This window comes from Pteropus vampyrus, unplaced genomic scaffold, assembly GCF_000151845.1.
Source record: "Pteropus vampyrus isolate Shadow unplaced genomic scaffold, Pvam_2.0 Scaffold105, whole genome shotgun sequence".
NCBI classification, from domain to species: Eukaryota; Metazoa; Chordata; class Mammalia; order Chiroptera; family Pteropodidae; genus Pteropus; species Pteropus vampyrus.
In genome coordinates, this window is record NW_011888886.1 from 3180693 (window position 1) to 3202398 (window position 21706).

The 21706-nt window shown below is 53.4% G+C and overlaps 1 protein-coding gene across 1 annotated transcript in view; it reads left to right on the forward strand.

Moving 5' to 3' along the window:
* The window catches only part of LPIN1 (lipin 1), a 53257-nt gene that overhangs the window by 18465 nt on the left and 13086 nt on the right, over positions 1-21706 (forward strand). The window contains exons 11-16 of the mRNA XM_023533606.1: positions 2684-2776; positions 5799-5878; positions 10977-11103; positions 12234-12382; positions 12856-12942; positions 21114-21266. Coding sequence (XP_023389374.1) covers positions 2684-2776; positions 5799-5878; positions 10977-11103; positions 12234-12382; positions 12856-12942; positions 21114-21266 — 689 coding nt within the window. The remainder of the gene's footprint in view (positions 1-2683; positions 2777-5798; positions 5879-10976; positions 11104-12233; positions 12383-12855; positions 12943-21113; positions 21267-21706) is intronic.

Here is a 21706-nt window from a genome sequence, read left to right on the forward strand (position 1 = left end):
GCTCCCAGCTGCACGTGAGAGCAGGCGAGTGGCCGCGAGGAAGGGGCACAGGGAGAGGGCGGAAGCCCCACGGCAGTCACTGCGCCCTCATCGTCCCCCCGAAGGTTCACTGAGCACTCGGCCAGGAGCTGCTCATTGTTTCAATGCCGCGTCCTCCTACACGCGCTTTCTGCTGCAGAGATGCTGTCTTAATGCTCTTGTCCTTTGTTCACTCAGCGTGTGCTTCGCACAGCTTCGGGCGTGTAGTCTGTCAGATGGTCCCCATCCCCGAGGTTCCCGAAGGTCTAATTCGGCATTGTTGAGTGTGTGTGCGCTCCTCTCTGGTTGTGTGTGTATGTGTGTGTGTGTGTGTGTGTGTGTGTGCGTGCGTGCGTGCGCGTGCGGTGTGTATGCGTGTGTTGGGATTTGGGGTCGTGGCCACGTCTTCGGGGGCCCTTTATCTGTGACTGTTCCCTGTACGCCGGTGGGGTTGTGCTTTCCCGCATGGGTTTTGTTTTGTCCCTGCCAGGCTCCTCATGGTGTCCACAGCCTGGGACAGAGCTTTATGATACATGTTTCCGCTCCCAGTGCCATGGAAATACTGCTATAGGATTTAGTTCACGGCGAAGGAAGCACACACTGCTCCTAAATGCAAAGAAACTTGTCTTTGTGATATGCATCCTAAAGCTTTTTACAAGCTGTCGATAATTTTTTGACCGTTTATCGTGTTTTTCTCATATATAATTATATTTATAGTTAGAATTTTTCAGTCCTTTATGACTGTTGGGTTTTGTGTTACACTTGGAACGGCCCTGCTTCCCCATTTCCAAAACTTGTGAAAAGGCACCCTGCTCCTCTTCTAGTACTTTCTTAAATCTTTGATGCATCTAGTTTTTATTTGGAGAGTAATGGGTGAGGTATCGTGAACCAAATCACCTTTTTCCCAGCTGGTTATTGAATCAGGATACTTTGGTTGCCGGAAACAGAGTAACTACAGGTGACTTAAATAATAGGGGTTTATTATCACGTAAAAATCTTAGAGGTTGATAGTTGCAGGCTTGACGGATTCGGGTCAGCTTCTCTGTGGTTTCCTTGGCTTTCCCTTGGTGATCACAAGGTCCCTTCGTGACCACACGTCATCTCATACAACCACATCCAAAACAGGAAGGACAGAGGCTGGCTTCTCACAGTTCATTGGCCACAACTAGGTCACATGACCACCTCCAGACCAGTCGCTGGCAAGACAGTGGAACGACTGTGAATGGTGTAGACCAGTGGAGGTTCAGCCTTGCACTGAGCCCGCCTTCCCGGAACATCTCGTATAGTTGATTCTTGAACTGAGTTCTGGATGTGTTGGCAAGAAAGAAAGGGGACAGCGACCAGGGTGGCATCGCTGCCTAATTATCCCAGTACCTTTAGTTAATGAACTCTTGCCCCGCCCCCTACCCCCCAACAGGCAATTACAACTTTAGCAGTTATTACATTTCTCTGTGAATGTGTGAATGTAGATTTATTTCTGGACTTTTCTGTTCTGTTACTACTTTTGCTCCTGTACCAACTCTGCATTCTTTTAATTGCTGTAGTTTTAAATATATTCTAATACATAATAAGGCTTGTGCCTTCTTATTACTCATCCGTCTGAGAATTTTCTTGGCTATTTTTGTTTGTTTTTCCAATGAACTTTAGAATCAGTTTGTCTAGGTTTTTTTTTTTTTTTTTTTTTTTTTTTTTTTTTAAATTTTTGGGGTTTTATTGCATTTATGGATGAATTAGGAGGGGATGGGTCATGGACATCTTTATGGATTGTCTCATTCATGAACCAGGGTTGTGTGGTTTGTACTTTTGTATATTCAGGCTTTCCTTTGTCTCAGGTAGGGGTATTTTAAATGATAACAAGAAGCACACATCAGGCTAAATATGTGAATTATTTATCTTTCTTCTGACCTGCAACCTGTTGGGTTGAAAGACTAAATCTTTCTTTTTGGTTAGCTGATGTGTCAGCTACCCGATAGTTCTATGACCCAAGGAAGGGGAATTAGATAGCGTTTCCTTGGGACTGGAATTAGCCTCAAGATAGATATTTTGTTCTTTGCAAATACTTAGAAATTATTAGTTCACATTTAATCTTCTCTCATCAAACTTTCATTTATTTAGAGAAAGAGTATGAATTTTCTTTTTAGCACTTGAGATTTTAAGTACATCTATTAATATTCCACTTGTCGAAATTTGGAAATTTACATTTACTAAAAACATCCTGTGCGTTTTACTTTTTGTTTAAGACTTTTTTACCCTATACTCCATATCGATCATTTCTTTTTTTATAATCATCATATTGAAAGTAACAATATCTTAACCAGTAAGCCACTTTAATTTGAAAACTTCTGGTCTTACTAATCACTAATGATTTTCAATGCTTTCTTTTTTTGTTGTTGTGTTGTATTTTTTTTTTTTTTTGGTTGTTGTTTGTTTATTTCTTTAACATACTCTTAAGTCATCATGCTTAAGTTACCTTAATTTAATTTTGGACGCCATTAGGTTTTGCTTTTCGAAAATTTTTAATTCGCAAATAGTATGTTGGTGTTTTCTGTTGATTATTATTTTTTTAAATCTTACTTTAATTTGCATGTGTATGTCTTTTGGTTTGAATGTGCTAAGTTGATCTTTTTTTGGTTCCATTATTTATGTTCCCATCCATTTAAAACAGGCCACGGTGGACTCTATCATGAGGGATAAGATGCCCAGAAAGGGAGGAAGATGGTGGTTTTCATGGAGGGGAAGAAATACCACAATCAAGGAGGTAAGCATGGAAAACAAGAGTGTTTCTGCTTAGCTCAGTAAACATTTGGGTTTTGCGAGGCAGAGTTTTTTCCAGCTCTTATGTCGGAGGACTAAGCATATGCCGTAACACTGAGTTTACAGGGGCCAGCTCTGCCTCAGGGTAGGGAAAGCACTGCGGAATGGGGGGGAGGGTGGGAGAAGGGTCTGGAAGGGCGATCGGAGAGCTGGGTTCACTGCCTTGCTCTGTCACCTCTCAGCTCGGAGACTGTGGTCGGGGCGCTCTTCCCGTGGAAGGCCTCTTCATCCCTAAGAGGAAGGGATTCCACTTGGTAGTTCAAACTATTATTTTTTGAGTTAAATGTTTTCCTTTTGCTTGTGAGGGTCATTTTAATGAGGCACACTGACAACTGCAGACTCATCGTCCGTAGTCACGTCACTTCAGTGGCACTTTTGAACGTACATGGCTTTGCTTTCCGCTTCCGGAAATGCCTGGGATTTTTTTTCATGTCTTTATCTCCCCCCAGTTCTTGAAGCGTTTTCTTTGTTTGGCACTGAAGCCACTCTGTCCGCCTGGCTTTCCTCCTCTGGCTCTGCCCCCCGTAAGGGACCCTGCAGGGTTGTCTCGGGGTGTCTCTTCTGCTTTGACTGCCTGCTTCTCCCTCGGCACCCTCACCCATGCCCATGCGATGGCTCCTTTTTAAATTTCCAGACCAGGCATTCTTTTGTGTCCTGTGTCTGTCCACCGGATAGCCAGCCACACGGACGCCTCCATGCGAATGCTTCAGGAAACCCCAAACTTGTCATTTTCAAAATGGAACTCGTCATTTTCTTGTGAATTTCTTCGCTGGATCGTAGTTGGGAATGGTGCCACCGTCCTTCCATGGGACAGACACGTCCTTTTTCCTCGCCTCTCACGTTCAGTCCATCGCCGAGTCCTGTCATTTGCCATCCTAAATGTTTCTCAGACTGCATTTCTCCGCGGCTCCGGCCGCACAGAGCGAGGCTTCCGTCACCTCTCCCGGGACTGCTTCCCCACGGACCGTGCCCACTCTTCATTCTCTCCACTATAGTTCCACTGGTCTTTTTAGGGTACTGGTCCAGTTTCTGTTACTCCTGCTCAAAAGCCCTCGCTGAGTTTCCAGGGTTCTTGACTAAGACCAGTACCCTGAATGTGGTCGCAGGACTTGTGTGCCCTCCTCCCTGCCCTCCTCCCTGGCCTCGTCTTTTGCCGTTTTTCCCCTGCCCTCTGTGCTTCGGTTCCACTGGCCAAAGCACATTCTACCCCAGGATCTTTGCATATGATATTTTCTCTTAGTGCCCTCGGGACCCCTCTCATTCCTCTTCATTAACTAGCATCTCAAATGGCCTTTTCTCTGCAGGTTAATTTGGTCTGTCGTTCCCTGCACCCGTAGCCCTGCCTGCGAACTTTTCCTTCCTAAAGTTTGCCGGAGTTTGTAATTGTTCACATATTGGTGTGACTATTCCATTAACATATCTTTCCCCTCCAGACCCTAAAGGCCGAGACCGTGTGTAGCTCTGATTCCTGGGTGTTCCTGGGTGTCCCTGGTGTCCACATTTTGGACCTGGAGCAGGGGCTTGGCAGATATTTGTTGAAAGAATGAGGATTACTTTTGGAATGTAGTCTAAAGAAACCCTAAGGGCAATAGTCAAGCTGATTATTATAACTATAAAAGAACCCCCCAGGCAAGCTCCATTTATTTATTCCACTCCGTTGGAAGGATTTTATCAAGATGAAAGCGTTCTTTCACATTTTCTGTTAGCATACTTGAGTTTTGCAGGATCGTCCCATTATTTTCAAGGGGTATAAACAAGTTAGAGCATAAAGGACCTTTTTTAGTTCCCTAACTAGGGAACGGAATGTTCTAGGATTTAGGCACAGGGCTATTTCAAAGACCTACTTATTGTAGAATATTCCAGTCCTCACCAGTTTGGATGGAGGGGAATGCCGGCATGAAATAAGAAACAGTTATAAAATTAAATATTTCTTAAAAAAAGAAACACCGTGGAATACATCTATTTCAATTCGATATATATTTTTGAACTAGTCTGATAAAGAATTGTTAATAGCGGTGGCTAAGTTACCTGTTTCAATAAATAGATTCAGAATTACCAGGCATGTTCCCACGTCACTTATTTGTGTGCTTGTGACAAACTAAAGAATATTTGAGAACAGCTCGTACTCCTCATTTGTTAAGACGGTTGCTCTGTTACGGTGTTTATATTGCTCACTTTCTTTATTAAACATTAGAGACGTTAACCTGCCTCCTGAGCAAATGGCCACAGATAATGAGATTAATTGTGTAGACTTCATCCATTGACACTTGTGTCTGGCCCCGGGTGGCGTCCCGTGTTCCATGGGGCTGGCGGCTGTCTTCCTCCTCCCCGGCCTGCTGTGGGCCCGGCTCTGTGTTTCTGGGTAGCATCTCTGCAACCCCCACGGCAGGGCTAGGAGAGGGAGGTCATCAGCCCCGTTTTACAGGCGGGGAAACAAGGCTCCGAAAGGTCCCACGACTTGTCCCAGGACCCTACGTGAGGATGGCGGGGCTGAGTCCAGGCCTCTTAGCATGCCACGGTTCTTCCAGTACCTCCGAGCAGCCTTCGCTGTTAAGACACTGCAGCGCTGAGAACGAGAATGTGTCCACGTTTTCCCAAGCAAAATATGGTGTGAAAATATTTCCAGGCATTTCTATCAGCAGTTATAAGAAAATATTTTGAAAGCCCTTGAGTATCCAAGCAGCCCTTGCTGAAGCATCTGCATAAAGCTACACTGATTATGAAGTTTGGTTTGGTGCCACAAACACTTAAGGAAAACAGACTTATTTCTGTCAAAAATATTTCTCAGCTTAATTGTATACTTCTAAGCAAAGGAGTAACAAGGCCCTGCCTTCCCTGGGTGGCGTGCTGGTCGGGGAGGCATTTGGGGCCCCGCCCTGGGCTTTGGGGGAGCCCATTGCAGAACCCTAGCTGTCGCGCAGGTACCCCTCTTCGGTGCACCCCTGACCCTTTCTCTTCTTCTCCAGGAAAGTAAGCCAGAGCAGTGCTTGCCTGGGCAGAGCCACAGTACCGGGGAGCAACCATCACAGCTCAGCATGGCCACCAGGTACAGTACCCGCCAGCCTGGGGTGTGGCCGTTCCTTCCTATGCCCGAGGTCATGGCACAGGCCGGGCAGATGGGGTTCACCAAACAGCATGGGCCTTGGACCCAGGCGGGTTGCAGACCTGGGTTCCAACCCCGGCTCTGTCATTTACTCGATGACCTGGGGCAGCTGAACTTGGCTTCCCATTAATGAAATGGGGGCAGTCCCTCCCGTGGACCTCTTCTCTCCCGTAAATGCGAGGCTTACATGCTAACGTAACTAGAGGCCTTCTCGTGGTCTCGCACGTGGTAGCCCTCCCCATACAGAAGACAGAGATCATAGTGACGGCGATGGTGGTGGTTAGCAATAGCCTTAATAGCAACCTGGACATAAGTTCCCCTTCTGAAGACACCTGCCTTTCTCTGTAGTTTACATACTTACCGGGACTTGTGTTACTTTCCAAGAATGGGTATGGACTCATGTGAACTCGGCATAGGACACAGTAGATTTTGATGCTACCCGTCAACGTTTGTAGCGTTCCGCCTCAGGTTTATCCGTTTGGGATCTGGGGTAACTACGCTGAGGGCAATGCCACCATCACCCACGAATCATGGTGTCGATGCCACGTGTTGACGACGAGCAGAGATCGCACCTTTCACCTGTTACCTGGCCTATGCCGTGTCCCTGGGCCGAGGAAACCCAGGACTGCAGATTATGCTGACAAAATGATTGAAGACACAATGTGAATTGTATCATCTTTGTACCTGGGAGGCCGAGCTAGTGCCTAAATGTCTTTGAGCTGTTACCAAACGGTGGAGATTCTGCCAACATATTGTTGATTCACAGGCGACGTGGCTTAGCTTTCAAGTCCTCAGCCTCTTGGCCAAGTCTCTCTATCGTAAACTATTTTATTTCTAAAATTCGCTGTTAGAAGTAGAAATGCAGGTGGGTAGCAAGTAGGAAACAGTCTGATCTCTCTGCGAAGGGTGTGCAGGTCCCGATCAAACGATCTTTGAAGATGACTCTGAGTGGCCTGCCCGCTCCCGGCGGGCGCGTTCCTGGGGGCTACTCTTTCTGTTCTCTGTGCTGGCGCCCCGGTCCCCCGGCCCCCACCCATCCACACGCGGACGGGGAGCAGGGCTGACAGCCTTTCCCCTTCCTCCTCTGGGGCAGGGCCCTCAAACATGATTATCTGGATGCTTTCCTAGCAAGAATTTTGAGTTTGGCTTTGAGCGGGCTCGGGAGGGAGATGGGAGACATGTTCAAGATGGAGCACAGGCGAAGGCCGTGCAGCCCTTGGAAGGGGACACACAAAGCATGCGGAAGGAGGCAGCGATTTCGGGAGGTGGCCATTTACTCCCGTGAGAGGCAGGCAGCAGGCTGCGAACAGCGCACTTTGGAGTCAGGCAGACTTTGGAGTCAGGCAGATCTGGCTTGGAGACCTGGCTTGGAGCAAACTCCTTCCCGTGTCCAGGCAGAGGAACAAGTGTGACGTGCAGAGTGGCCGGGGGAGGCTGCACAGGAGATAATCAATGCCACAAGGGGGCGGGGGCGGGGAGGGGACGCAAGCAAAGATGCTGACCTGTCTGAGCCAATTTAAAGCAGCACGTTAGCTACACTAGAAATGTCCTGCTCTCCTGGAATTTTCTGTCCTGGCAGTAATTTCCAAGCACGAGAGGCAGCACAGCAGGACGTAAGAGCAGGGGCTTTGTCATCCTCCTCTGTGTGATCTTTGGCGGCTTCGTCAGCCCCTCAGCGTCTCCTCCTCCATCTGGGAAATGGGGATAAGAGTGACCCCAGCACTGCAGACGCTGGCCCGTCGACACCCCAAACAGCTTCCTGGGAAAGGCGATGGGGATCGCAGACCCCAGCAGGGCCTCGGGGGGTGTGCCTGTGGCGGCTGTGTGACGACACGCAGGAGGCTGGTTCTGTGGTGACTTGGGGGACATGTGCTCATCCTAACGGACCAGTTTCAGATGTTTTAAGATCTACTCCGAGATATGGCCAAACGTGGGACGTCTGCCCCAATTCGGCCTGCGACCTGCCCGTCTTAGACCTAGAGGAAGATGGGCCTGAGGCTCCAAGAGTTTTGAAAGGGATAGGTCATGATGGCAGCTGGTGCAGGGCCCCGCACACAGGGGACCCGGTTCCAACACTGTCGCTCTCCCCCGTGCCAGCAGCGACACGGAGGGCCCGGGAGACGCCACGTGGGCTGGGGGCGGCGAGACGCCCCTGCAGCTCTCCCCAGTTGGGACGTCATTAGGGCCTGGTGTCTCCGAAGCGTTTGGACTTTCTGGTTCCTACCAGATACAGTCCTATTCAACGTTAACAAAAACGCTTTTCCCAGTTAAATAGTTTAAGACTAATAATCACCATTCTGAATTTGTCACACCACACCTCTTTATTAAGCCCGAAAAATGAAAAATGAGTCTTGTGAATAGAGATTGAGATTTTGGAAAGTTTTTAATATAAAGTTCTGTTTGAGAAATGTAAATCTTTTAATTTTTACTGGCACCTTAGACTTTTTAGTCTCCTAATTAGATTCATACCAGTGACTAAAAAAAAGACGTAGGAGGGCTTTCTTCACTGACAGCCTTGATTGACAGAACAGTCCCCGAAGTCTCATAATTGAGCAAACAGCTTGTCACCATACGAGTCATTAAAATACCATTTGAAAAGTGTACACTGTGACAAGTGCTAACTTATATGTTGTTCACAGCTATAGACTTTCAGGCGAGATGAATCCTTTTGTTTTGTTTGTGGCTTCCTGCCATGCGGTAAAGTGAGCAGCATTTAAGGAGCCTGCGTCGCAGGAGTCGAGGGTGGGCCCTCGGGCGCGAGGGCGGTGAGCGCGGGTCGGGGTCGGCGGGCCCACCGGTGACCGTGTGCTCACCCGCAGCCAGGGCGGACCCGCAGCCAACTGTGCGGCTCCCACGTTCGCTCTCGTATGTGTTTCCCTTTCTGTGTTCCCTCAAACACGGCATCCTGCGCAGATTCTGTTTTTTTTTTTTTAAAGCAGCAGATGGAAATACCAGCCATTCTGCCGTGCTTCCGCACCCGGCCAGTGGAGAGGCACGCGTCAATCTGTTGTCACCGAGAGCTCTAGTTCACATTTGGATCTCGTTTTACCCCAAACTGTTTGGCTGGAATGTAAACATTTTCCGATTCCTCGAGGGGCCCTGTCACCGCGTGCCCTTCGGTTCCCACCTGGTCGCTCGGCGGGCGCTTGGCCCCGGGACCGAGTCCCCCCGTCTGGCTGGAAGCCTCTGGGTTGCTGGTTCGGGAGGACCGGCACTGGTCATAGGACCCGCGGGGGCCAGCCCTGGGGAGGGCTCCGGTTGGACCGTGTCCTCTCACAGATGAGCCACTGAGGCCCGGGGAGGAATTTTCTCGTGTGAGAGCTTCGCTGGGACTCGCGTCTCCCTGCCCGTTGTCTGCCTGCACATTGAGATTTTTGGTGATTGGGAAGCAGCCTGTTGCTCTGCATTTAAAGATAAGGAAAATTGGGCCTGAAAGAAAAGAGGCGATTTGTGCAAAGCAGCACAGCCTGAAGCTCCGCGGGGCTCCGCCCCCTGACTGCCGTGCCGTCTCCACTCTGTAAAGCTGGTGACAGTGTCATGTGGCCCAGCCCCGCCACGGGCTCTAAGCCAACCAGGATTCTGACCTACGGCTCGTCCACCAGGGCCGGGTCTGCGACTCCGGCCCAGGTGGTCCTGTGCGGCCCCCGGGCCCCCGGTCCAGGTGCTCCTGTGGCGACCTGGGCTTTCGTGCCGCAGCCTGGTCCTGCCGTGTTCTCACCGTGTGGACAGAAAGCCCGGGAAAGCAGGGCCCGGTTACGTGGACAACACCCAGCACAGCGCGAGTTAGTGCTGCTTCAGTAGGCTCCGGTCCACCAGCCCGCAGCCCGCAGCCGCCCCTCCTGGGACTGGGGGAGCAGGCGCTCGGCGGGGGGCAGCCCATTCCACACACGGGAAGAGGTGGTAGAAATAACACAGACATAGGGGTGCTGCATCTCCGTGTCCCCTAGTTCATCTCCCCTAGTTCGGGGCAGTACCGGATTGTAGAAACCGCTTCTGGACTGAACACACGGAGTGAGCAATGAGTTGATGCGGGTAGCTGGTCATTGTGCGGTAGAAGCGGGGCAGGGGGCGGGGGGCAGGGACGGCGGCACTGGGAGGTGAGAGCTTGTGGAGGGAACAGGAAGACGGCGCCCCTGTCTGTGAGTCCTGCGTGCAGGGGTGTGTGAAGGAAGCCTCGCGGGCAGGTGCGTGCAGGGGTGTGTGGAGGAAGCCTCACGGGCAGGTGCGTGCAGGGGTGTGTGGAGGAAGCCTCGCGGGCAGGCATGCGCCTGAGGAGGCGGGCTGTGCCCACTTGGGGGGCCACCCAGCCTTTTCCATTTGGCCTAACAAACATTTGTTAAGTGCTTTAAAATATTTTTTAAAAATAATAGTCCTGGGAAGCAGAGCTAGTGCTATTGGGCTGGGGATTAAAACCCACAGCAGAATTTTAATCTTGAGAGCAGCTAATTACTGAGATGCTTTATACAAACTATTTAAAGAAAATGAGCCTACTTCCCACCTGCACGTCCCAGCCTGCCACCAAACGGGACAGTCAGCAGAGCCCAGAGTGTCTGCGGATTGTGTGCAGGCAGCTCGGGCGGCCCCTGATCGGGGATCCCAGCGGAGGCCTGGCGAGTCTCCCTGGTCACGGTGCGTTGGTGAGTCCTAGAGCACCCTGGTTCTTTGGAATTGCGGGTTTGGAGAGGTAGATGCAGGGAGCTGATCAGCTGGACGTATAGAGAGTTGGACTCCTTGTGCTTGGTCCTCGGAGTTTGTGACATCCTTCCAGGCAAGGAGGGTCTCTAACCCTGCTCGTCAGGAAGACGAGCCTCTCGGTTTAGGGTAGAGTGACGACAGCCGGTGAACAGAGCCGGGAGTGGGGAGAGGCCACCCTGCCGAACAACGCAAGGGCCGTGTGAATGGGGCCGTGGTGGCCTGTGCTGAATGGCCACCCAAGAGACAGCTCGGGAGACACCCGAGTGACCGTGATTCCGGCCTAGTGCATTTCTCGTGGCCACCCAGACGCGTTGCCTAATTGATGATGACGCCCCGTGTGTTCCAGAATAAAGCACGAATCATCCTCCAGTGATGACGAGCACGCAGCTGCCAAGCCGTCGAGTGCCAGCCACCTCCCGCTGCTGTCCAGCGTCGGCTACAAGAAGACGCTCCGGCTCACGTCGGAGCAGCTGGTGAGTGGCCTCTCCTTGCTCGTCTGTGGGCTCTGGCCGAGACGCAGCCCCCCGGACTCGGGCGGGCGGTGGTCTGGGCACCCCTCCTGCTCTCTGGCTCCCACTTGGGCACCCCAGAGTGCTGGCCACCCTCTGGCCACCCTGCCTCCGCCCTGGTACCCCGCGTTTCCACCTTGACGTCAGCACCTGGCCAGGCGTGGTCCACGGCATCACCACCTCCCCCACCCCCGACTTCTGCCGTGGCCCTGGGACCCGGTTCTCAGGTGTCCGAGGAGGGCGACCCCACGGCTCTGACGAGTCCCGACGTGTGAACGCCCCGTCGACCAGAACCTGGCAGGGCCGCTTCCACTTTCAGGGAGATGTTTGTTAACTCAGATGCGTCTCCTGCCCTGGGGGGCGCGGCCCTCCATTCCCCGGACCGCTGCCTGTGAGCGGCTGTGAGCACGGGTCCCAGGCTCAGCCGGGATGCTGTGCGATGCCGAGAGATGGACGGGCCCAGGCGCCCGTGCGATGCCATGAGCGCCACCCTGCGGCCTGGCCGAGGCGGTGCGGCTGTGTGGCTCCGCCCAGCGACACCGGGGGCACCTGACGTCGCTTCCCTGGGTCCAGACGACACACCTGTGGACGTGGGGTGCGCCTGGTGCCTGAGACTGCGCACTCCCGCTTTGTGTCAGTCTGAAAGCCACCGAAACTTGGTTCCTCAGGGAACGTGTTGTTACGATCGTCTCCCCGGGTGTCGCCCCTCGTAGTCGGGGGTGGGAGAGTGAGTGTGTCCCGTTCTGAAACCGAGATTGATTTTGCCGCATCTGGGAGCCTGTCACTTAACCCTCTGATGACGCCCATCCAGAAATGAAGGGTCCCCTTAGCGTCACCTCAGGGTGCAGGAGGCTGGTGCGGGAGGTGCGAGCTGCATCACTGGTGCAGGGCGCAGGGTGCAGGGTGCCCAGGCCTCGGCGAGAACCCTCCTCATCCAGAGCGCGATGGGGACAAAGCACTGCACAGTGGCCTAGGGCAGCGATTACAAAAAAAAAAAAAAAAAAATCCTCATCCCGCTTCTGACAGCGTGGAGAAGCCGGTGAACTCCCCCGTCCGGACCTTGCCCCCGAGGACACGTAGCTGGTGTTTTTCAGAAAAGCTTGAAGCTGAAGAATGGCCCCAATGACGTGGTTTTCAGCGTCACCACGCAGTACCAAGGCACGTGTCGCTGCGAAGGCACCATCTATTTGTGGAACTGGGACGATAAAGTCATCATTTCTGACATCGATGGGACGATCACTAGGTAGGTCCGGCTGGCCCGGGCCGCGGGGGCGTCCTGACCTGGGGCCAGCACTCAGTGGCTTTCTGTGGCACGGGGGGCTCTTGCCGCTCAGGTGCTGGGCAGAGGAGCTGCCCACCAGGCCCTCAGCCCTTGGACCCAGCAGCTGGCGTTGGGGCTCGCCGGGCATTGCCGCCTGGGGTGTCGGCTCCCCAGGCTCGTGCGCACGTGTTCTGAGCGGCCTCCTCACTTCGATCTAGCGAGTCAAGGACTCGCTACGTGAGCAGATGGCAGGCGCCCGCTCGTGGATTAGCGCGTCCCTCCGCGAGCCTTCCCTTTTGCTTGCTTTAGTTTTGGGCTTGCCATCCAGACGGTGAGTCGTGGGTCCCGTCGGCATTTTTTTTGGAGGCATTTGCGATGCGCCGAACTGGAAGGGACATCGTGCTCCTCGTGCGGTGCCCTCTCCACGGCGCTTGTCTCGTTTCCGTCCTCTTCAGATCGGATACTCTCGGCCACATTCTGCCCACCCTTGGGAAGGACTGGACCCACCAGGGCATCGCTAAGCTGTACCATAAAGTGAGCCAGTAAGTACAGGTGCCCGCCCGGCCCGCGGCGCTCCGCACGTGGGCTCTTGGCCGCCGGCGTGGCTCAGTGGCGGGCCACACCTCAACCAGGGCTGGCGGCAGGAGGGGCCGTGGGGAATCCTGAGCACAGGGTGAATCCCACCAACTGCAAATGCAAATTCAGTACCGGGAGACAAGAAAGGAAATGATAAATGAATCAAAAATCGATGGAGAGAGAAGGAGGCGGCACCGTTAGGGGAGGGACGGGGTTTAGTTCCTACCGAGGAAAGGCAGAGATGATCGGGTGGAGAAATCATAGTCTGCTACGCGCCAAGCGATTTACTTTAGGCTAAAAGGGCACAGATTCCTGGTGGGTTGTAGCTGCGGCGCCGGCCCAGGGGGGTGGGGTGGGGGTGAGGGGCAACCGGCACATCCGCCCACCTGGTCTGGGGAGCGCCCCGCTGAGTGGCCAGCACGCAGGACAGCCCGGTGGTGGAGGTGGGAGGGTAGGGGCAGAGCCGCGGTCCTCTGTCGGGCACGGGTGTTACTCCGCTTGGATCCGACAGTAATCCTGAAAAGCAAGTGAAGTTTCTGTGTCTAGACGAGTGAACTAAACTCAGAGTTGAAGTGATTTGTGCAAATTCCCGAAGCCACTAATGGGCAGAACGCATGGAAACCCTGGTCGGCCCAGCTGCGGGTCCACTGCTTCTGCTCTCGTTCGTCCGGGGTCCAGAGTCCATCGTCCCCTCCCCCCACACCGGCTTGCGCTTAGTCACACTTTCTCCACTCTTCCGTGGACCAGTCTCCCACGTCAGTGAAACCCGAAACACCTTCTGTTCTCCAGCCAGTTAGAGCCGGGAGGTGCCGGCCCCATCTTTGTGTGGGGACAAAGGTGAGGAGTTACGCAGTTGGTGAATGTCAGGACAGAAACCCAGGCCCGTGACGCCCAGCCTGACGTGCTCACCTCTGGCCTGTGCTGGTGGTGACAAGGAGTAGGTGAGGGACGCTCACTGCTTTTTCTATACTCTGGTATTTCTGGCACAGGTGGGTGAGGTGCGCTTTCCTGGTCCTCATTCATTCATTTATCCAGCATTTACTGGGAGCCCACTGAGTGCTCGGCCCTCTGACAGGTGTGCGGCTTGACCATGAACTAGTCTCCCGCTTCCTGGACCTTATGCTTCAGTGGGAGTGGGGTGGCTGGGAGGAGGACCTTATATCCTGATGAGATTAAAAGCTTCTGATTTCTTAGGTGCCCACATCATTAGTTTGACCTTGCTTTTCTAGATTTCATCTTTAAAAGAGTACCAAAGCAATGAATACATGCTTCTTTTACAAAAACAATAAGAGAAATAAGAAAAATTAGAGGAATTTAACAGTGCAGAGCTTGTGTCTTCCTCCCGGCTCTAACGCCAGGCTGATCCTCTCCCTACGAGTGGCACCGCTGTGAACAGTCTGGTTCTGTCTGGCCGCACTGAAAATTCACTGACACATGCCCCTTGTCCCCGACACACCCACGCTCACGTCATTAAATGACGTGTCCTTACGTTTCATTAAGATGTCAGGTTTACCTCCTTCCTCTTGACTGCTGCACAAAATCCTGGGATGCGGATAAACCATCCTGTATTTAACTGGTCCTCTGCTGACGAACGTGGCAGGCAGTTTCACGATTTCCAACAATGATGTAATAAGGGTTTACATATGCTACGCAGTTCATTATGCGTCATGCACATATGACTGCATTAGGAAGGCACACGCATGTAGGAAAGGCTGCTGTCAGGTAGAGTCCCCGAGGTGGAATGACCGGCCACAGGGTGAGCACGCTTAAAGGAGGGTCAGCGTTGCTGAGTGCCCTCCTCGCCGTCCCCCGGCCTGCACCCTCACAGACGTGTGTGTGCACACCCTGCCCCACGGCCTCTCCACGCCTGGCCTTTTGTTTAGAAGGCTTGATCCCACTGATGTTTTCAGTGCCTTGCACGATGCCGAAAATTGCATCCATTTTTGGTCGAAAGAAACACTCTTGGGTTAGGTTACTGAGTAGTTCACAGCTTGATTCATTTTCATTTTTTTGGAACATAAATCTGTTCCTGTTTTTACTGTAACATTAAAAAAAAAAAGGCACAGTTGCATTTTTTTTTTTTTGGTCTTGATTTGTATCTCTTTTGGATTTTCCCAGAGAAGATATCTTCTTGAAAAATAAAGTTGTGCAGCTTCCCAAAGAACACCCGATCCTTCTGTTCTTTGATCAATCAATCGATTTAGAATGAGGAACATCTGCGGGCGAGGACCCGCGAACAGCCCAGAAGACTTCCTGCATGTTTGTTTTGGTTGAGAGGAAGGAGCTAGATGTTTATTTGGTCGTTGAGTTTGATGTGTGTCCTCAGAGGCACCCAGCCAGTTAGACCAGTGACGATCAGGGCTCCCGGACTGGCTCCTCCAGGCGGCAATGTGAGCCTCGTGGTGTGGCTTTGGACATCTAACAGTTTCGGGGGCCTGCCCTCCGCTAGGTCCTTGTTTTCTGCAGCTTCCCTGCCCCTCCTGCTCTAAGCCCGACTCCGTGCCTTGTCGTCTCATCTCCCCGCCTTTGCTCATGCGAGGGCCTCTGCTTGGTGGGCCTTTTCCTCTGATTGCTGCCTCTCAACAGTTTTGTCCGCCGGTCATGTCCAGCTGAGATGCCACAGTCCTCGCGAGGCCTTTCCGGTCCAAGATCAGTGACCCCAGGCAGCTCTCCTCTTCTGGGATTGCTGAACTCTTTTCTGGCATCTGAGAGTTTGGCCTGGCTTGGTGGCCTCGGTCCCATCACGGAGTCCGAGTCCAGGCTGGACGCGCTGGAGGGCTTCTGCAGCTGGCTGCTGGTTGGCAGTGTCTCCTGACATCAACTCCAAGGTCTTAGGCGGCCGCAGCTGGGGGAAGTGCCGGGACTAAGAACTGAGAAAGGTTGTGACTCCCTCTTCTGATGAGGCCAGGTCATTTCTTTGAGTGTCATATTTGTGCGTACCCAGAGACATATTTAGAGACATGGTTAGCATACTAAGGTACCAGGAAGAAGGTGCCATTTAATTTAGGATTTGGGGACTGATCACTCTTTTCCTGACACTAGCTTTCCTGGAATTCGGGTTCCTTTTAGATTTTATGCACCGCAGGATTTGGCTAATGGAAAAGGCAGCCTTGCACATGGCCACTTGCCTGGAAATAACAGAAAATGAGGGCAATTTAATTTCTTTTTTGCCGAATGTAATTACTTGTTTGAATATGGTCAGCCCGTGACAGATTATCTGTCAGGCTGATTATTACCTTGTTTGTAGAGAAAGTATAAAGCTTGCTTGGTTATTGATTTTAAAAAGCTTACATGGTTATTGATTAAAGAGAACTATAGCAGGTAAAAATGGAAGATATATGAGACTCTTTCATACTCAGATATATCCAATAAATAGAGGGAAAGTAAAGAAAGACGTTTCCTAAAACATCTAGATCATCGAACCAGTGGGTCGTTTGGGGGCTCAAGTTGGACAATAATAACCCGAATTTCCGCCCTAACTGAAAAGGAACCTGAACGCCCAGGAAACCGAAACCGGCGTGTCCGAGGCTTGGCGAATGTGCAGTGTGGCTCCATGGATGGATGTGCTTCCCTGCGGACTTAGCAGTGATCATTAGCAGACTCGTTAGGGTTCTTTCCTTCTCCCGCCCATAGCACTCGCTCCTTCCCTCACCCAGGTCCTCGCAGGTGGCCACGGTCATTACTCTCAGGAGGGAGGACCGTGTGGTGCGTAGGGCAGAGTGAGGGCGCCTGGATCCCAGGGGCGACGGCTGTTGGCTCTCCACGGACACTCGGGCCTTGTTCTCCACTCTGAGCCGTGGGTTCCTTGTCTCTCAGATGAGGACGTTAGGCTCATTCCGTCCGTCACGGCTAGCCCCAAGTGCTCTGCTGCCGGGTCGTGTGGCTGTAGTCACAAGTGCATGTGTGTGGATAGCTGCGTGTTGCCTTTCCCAGCCGAGCCTGGGTCAGAACCCCGAGGACTCAGACCTGCTGAGCAGCGGGAGCTGTTCCAGGTGCTGAGCGCGTCTCGCTCCAGGGTGCCCATGATCACGCAGGGGCTGGCCGCAGCGCCCGCCCCGTAGCAAGGCCCTGGCGGGGAGGGCAATGAGCACTGTGGATTTCATAGTGAAGGAGAAATTAATTCTGATCCGAGGGGCGAGGACTCAGAGATGTTTCAGTGAGAAGGTGCACCTGAGCCGAGCCTTAACCAGTGAGTAGGGCTTCGAAAGAGAATTCTAAGCTCATCACAGGTGGAAGCGGGGGTGAGGGGCGCTGAGACCTGAGCGAGCGCCAGCTGGGGTCACGGGAAGGGAGGCTCCGGGCAGGTGAACCGGGAGGTCAGCTGGCAGAGCCTTCACGCCGGGCCGAGGACAAGCCTGAGTCCAGCACACACTTGAGGTGCAGGTGAGGACGCTTCCTAGGACTGCGGCTGGGGCTACAGGGGTCCCTGGTCTCTGCAGCAGTGGCTCTCAACTGGGGGCGAGTTTGCCCCCCATGGGACACATAGCAACGTCTGGGGACATTTTTGATCGTCATGGCTGGGGCGTGCGTGCTATTGGCACCTCGTGAGTGGAGGCCAGGGATGCTGCTAAATATCCTCTAGCAGGGGTCCCCAATCCCCAGACTGTGGACCAGTACCGTCGGTGGCCTGTTAGGATCCGGGCCACACAGCAGGAGGTGAGCGGTGGGTGAGTGAGCGAAGCTTCATCTGTGTCTGCAGCCGCTCCCCAGCGCCAGCATCACCGCCTCAGCTCCACCTCAGACCATCAGGTGTTAGGTTCTCATAGGAGCACTGGTCCCTGGTGCCACAAAGGTTGGGGACCACTGTCCTATAGCGTGGTAGTGACATCCCTCCCCACCCCCCAGCAGTTACATATCCAGCTTTCCAAATGTCAGTAGTTGAGAAACTCCAACCTAGAAGCTTATTTTGGAAAATACTCCTACAGGTAGTCTTTTCAAGCTGTTTTAGTGTCTCTCTGGGCCGAGTGTTTTGAGGGAGACGTAGAGACGGGGCAGGGAAAGCGTCTGTCCCAGGCCTGGCCGTGGAAGGCTCTTCCTTCGAGCTGTTCTCCCAGAGCCCCGCTGCAGCTGCTGACACGTGGGAGGGCTCAGTGCCATCCTCGTGGGTGCTGCGCCTCCGTCTGCCGGCGTCTGTCCAGGCAGGGCGCACCCGTCCCGCCCCGGGACCCCTCGTGTCCGCCTCTGCTCTGTCACATATTCCGTTCCCTTCGTCATCACTGATTGCCCTTGGGCACTCTCCGTCCTCCGTAGGACCATCTGTGCTGACCCCACGTGCACCCCCGGCCCAGCCTGGGGCCTGGGGTAGGGGCAGCTGGCGGGTGTGCATCGGTGGAAGGAGTGTGGCCTGCACATGGCCGCCCTTCTGAGCAGGGGGCACCGTGGGGGGGTCAGCTTTGGGGACGTGGCGCAACCTGAGCACTTGATGGGAGCACTTGGCATTTCCGGCAGCTTTCATGGGGGCGAAAACTCTGGAAAGGGAACCCCTGCGGCCACCAGCAGGCATATTCCCGCGCAGGACGTCCTGGAGCGGATTTTCCAGCTGCGTTCAGTGATGGCCTCAGATGCAGAACAGTCGCGTGGCGAGAACAACGTGTGGCATGATCAACCCGGGAAATGTATTAGAAAAGCAAGTTTTGAATAAAATTAGCATCTCAGACCCCTGCAGGTGACAGCTTTTAGGCTTGATGTGAAGAGCTATATACAGAAACAGCGATTTAAAAAAAAAAAGATTGCAGTAATTAGACGGCTAAAATACAAAGATGTTTAATTAAAAAGACGGCTTGATTTTCAGATGCGTCCCTGTGTTCCAGACAAGCTGATATTTCTAGATTCTCTTTGTCTCAGAACTTTCTTCTTTCTTGTTTCGAAGACCATGTTATTAAGCCACTCGAGACCAGTCCTCCGGCCAGCGTGAGGATAGTCCTGGGGAGGCGAGGAGTCGGGTGGGAAGTGGGCAGTTTGTCCTCGCTCACCCAGCAGAGTTCCTGCGTGTCTCCTACCTGCCGCACAGTGCTGGGGCCCAGGGGTTACAGCCAGGACCGAGACACCAGCCCCACCCTTGGGGAGTGTGAGGGTCAGTGAGAGACACAGTCAAACAAGGGACCAGGTGTGGTATCAGTGATGAGTGCCACGAAGAAGCACAGATGCAGTCGGGATTCGTACCTGGAGTCGGGGCGCTTTTTATTGAATAGAAGGACATCGGGGAGAGGGCCCTCTGAGCAGACACCTAGGAGTAAGGGGGCCCTGGAGATCTGGGGGGACAGTTGTCCAGGTAGCATTTATGAGCATGCGAGTCAGGGAGTGGTAAGAACACCTGCCAGGGACCAGGTACCAGGGAGCATGGGCTGGTCCCTGTTCCTTGCGTTTAATAAGCAGGGACCAGGTCTTACTAGCCTATTAGGTAATGGCAAAGGATTTGGATTATATCTCAGAGAGAGGGCAAGACTTTGCAGGGTTTTGAGCATGATCGGAATACATTTTAAGCTTTAAGTTTTTTTTTTCTGCGTGGAGGCTTGGTGAGGGGGCAGGGAGGCGGGTCAAGCTGTAGCAGGAATGGAGGTCACAGTTCCCACAAGGCCACCCCTGCTTCAGCTGCCAGCAGTAAGTAGCAGGTCTCCAGCTTGCCCACACTGCTGCTCAGCTTAGCTATAAATCAGGAGTTCCCACAGCCCCTCCTCAGGTTTGGAGATTTGCTATGACGGCTCACAGAATTTAGGCAAACACTTTCACCAGTTTGTTATAAAGGATGAACTGCTAGATGAGGAGTACCAGGGCGTGGTCCGGAAGGGCCCTGCCACCATGGAGTCGAGATGTGTCACCCTCGTGGCACCTGGATCCATCCCCCAACCGGAAGCTCTCCAAAACCCACCGTTCAGGGCTTTTACGGAGGCTTCATTGCTTAGGCGTGATGGATTACATCACTGGCCGCTGGTGATTGCACTGTCTCCAGCCCTCACTCCTTTCCAGAATTTGGGGGATGAGCTGAAAGTTCCAGTCCTCTGATTGCATGGTTGGTTCCTCTGGCGTCCAGCCCCCCTCCTTCACGAGTCACCTCAGTAATGTAAACCCAGGTATGGGTAAAAGGCACCTGTTATGAATAAGGAAAGATGTTCCTCTTATTCCTGTCACTCAGGAAACCCCAAGGGGTTTAGCAGCTCTGTGCCGGGAACCCGGATGAAGACCAAATATGTACTTAGCACATCACTGTGTCACAGATGTTTACCACTGCCTCAGTTTAGATGTGGCGTTTAAAGGCACGGAAGTGGGCGAGGTCCCCTGGGAGTGAGGGCGGTGAGAATAAATGAGGCCTAGGACCCCAAGGGCAGCTTCACATTTAGAGGCTGGGACATGTAGAACCAAGGCGACTTGTCTGGGGAGAAACGGCTGGTAAGGAGGAGCAACCAGGAAAACCGGGTCCTGGAAGCCAAGGGACGAAGGGGCGCTGGGGGAGGCATGACCACCTGTGTCAGAGGCTACCGGGACGTCTGCTCACATGAGCATCAAGAAGCGATGCCTGGATTTGGCAAGGAGGCAGCACAGGTGACCTTGATGGAGGCGAGAGGCAGGAAACGGGGGGAGAGGGAGGGAGTCAGTGTGGATACATAGCTGTTGGAAAGAATTTTGGTGCAAAGGAGGACAGAGAAATGGGACTCGACCTGGAGAGGGCGTTTTTGGTGGTGGTTTCGGCTTGGCTGGTTTTTAGGCTGAGATGGGAGAGGTTAGAATATATATTTGTGTGCCGACGAACTGTCCAGCGGACGGGAGGGATTTGGTGTTACGTGTGTAAGGGGCATGGGCGCAGAGCTGGCCTGAGCCCTGCAAGTTGGCAGCTGGTGGCCCTTAGCCGGGAGCAGGGACTGGGGAGCGTGACCAGCACAGGTGCAGGCAGGTCAGCCAGGTTGATGGTAAAGCAGGGGCAAAATACCTACCGAATGATTTTCCCTGAGGATTAAACGAGGTGGTGCTTCGTAGGTGACAGCGAAGTGCCTTCGTAGCTGGAGTTTTCAGGGTGTGGCCTTTCACGGGCAAGGGAGCTTGCCCGATGCTGTTCTTCGTGAAGCAGAGCAGCCCAGGGTTTGAGGGGGCAGCGAGTTTTCGTTGCGTGCTGCCTCAAGCGTGAACGTTCTGTCTCTTTCAGAAACGGATACAAGTTTCTCTACTGCTCTGCACGTGCCATCGGGATGGCGGACATGACGAGGGGTTACCTGCACTGGGTCAACGAGCGGGGCACGGTGCTGCCCCGGGGGCCGCTGCTGCTGAGCCCCAGCAGCCTCTTCTCCGCCTTGCACAGGTAGGGCACCCACCCGGCGCCCGCGCCCTCCCTCCCGGCCCGGAGGCTTTGCCAGATCTGCCTCTTACCGGCCCTCCCAGCCCATCTCCCGCTGGGCAGCGGGCACCAGGAGCATCACCCTAAAATGCAGATCCAGCCCCGTTGGCGCCCCCCGCCGGCCCCTCACGCCCTCCAGATGGAGTCCGGGTTCGGCAGCTCGGTGTCACGTGCCCGTCCGTCCACACCCTGCCCGCCCTCCTCTCCCGTCCCATTCCTCCCCCGTTTCTAGAACTCACTTGTGCTGAACCGCCCCCACTTGGCGGGGTGAAGTTCTCCCTTTTGAGCCTTTGCACGTGCTGTTCCCCCCCTGCGTCGCCCGGCTGAGTCTTAAAGACTCAACTTGCATTCCACCGAACTGGGGGCCCAGGCTGCGTTCGGTGGCCCTCTGCCAGCCACCTTCG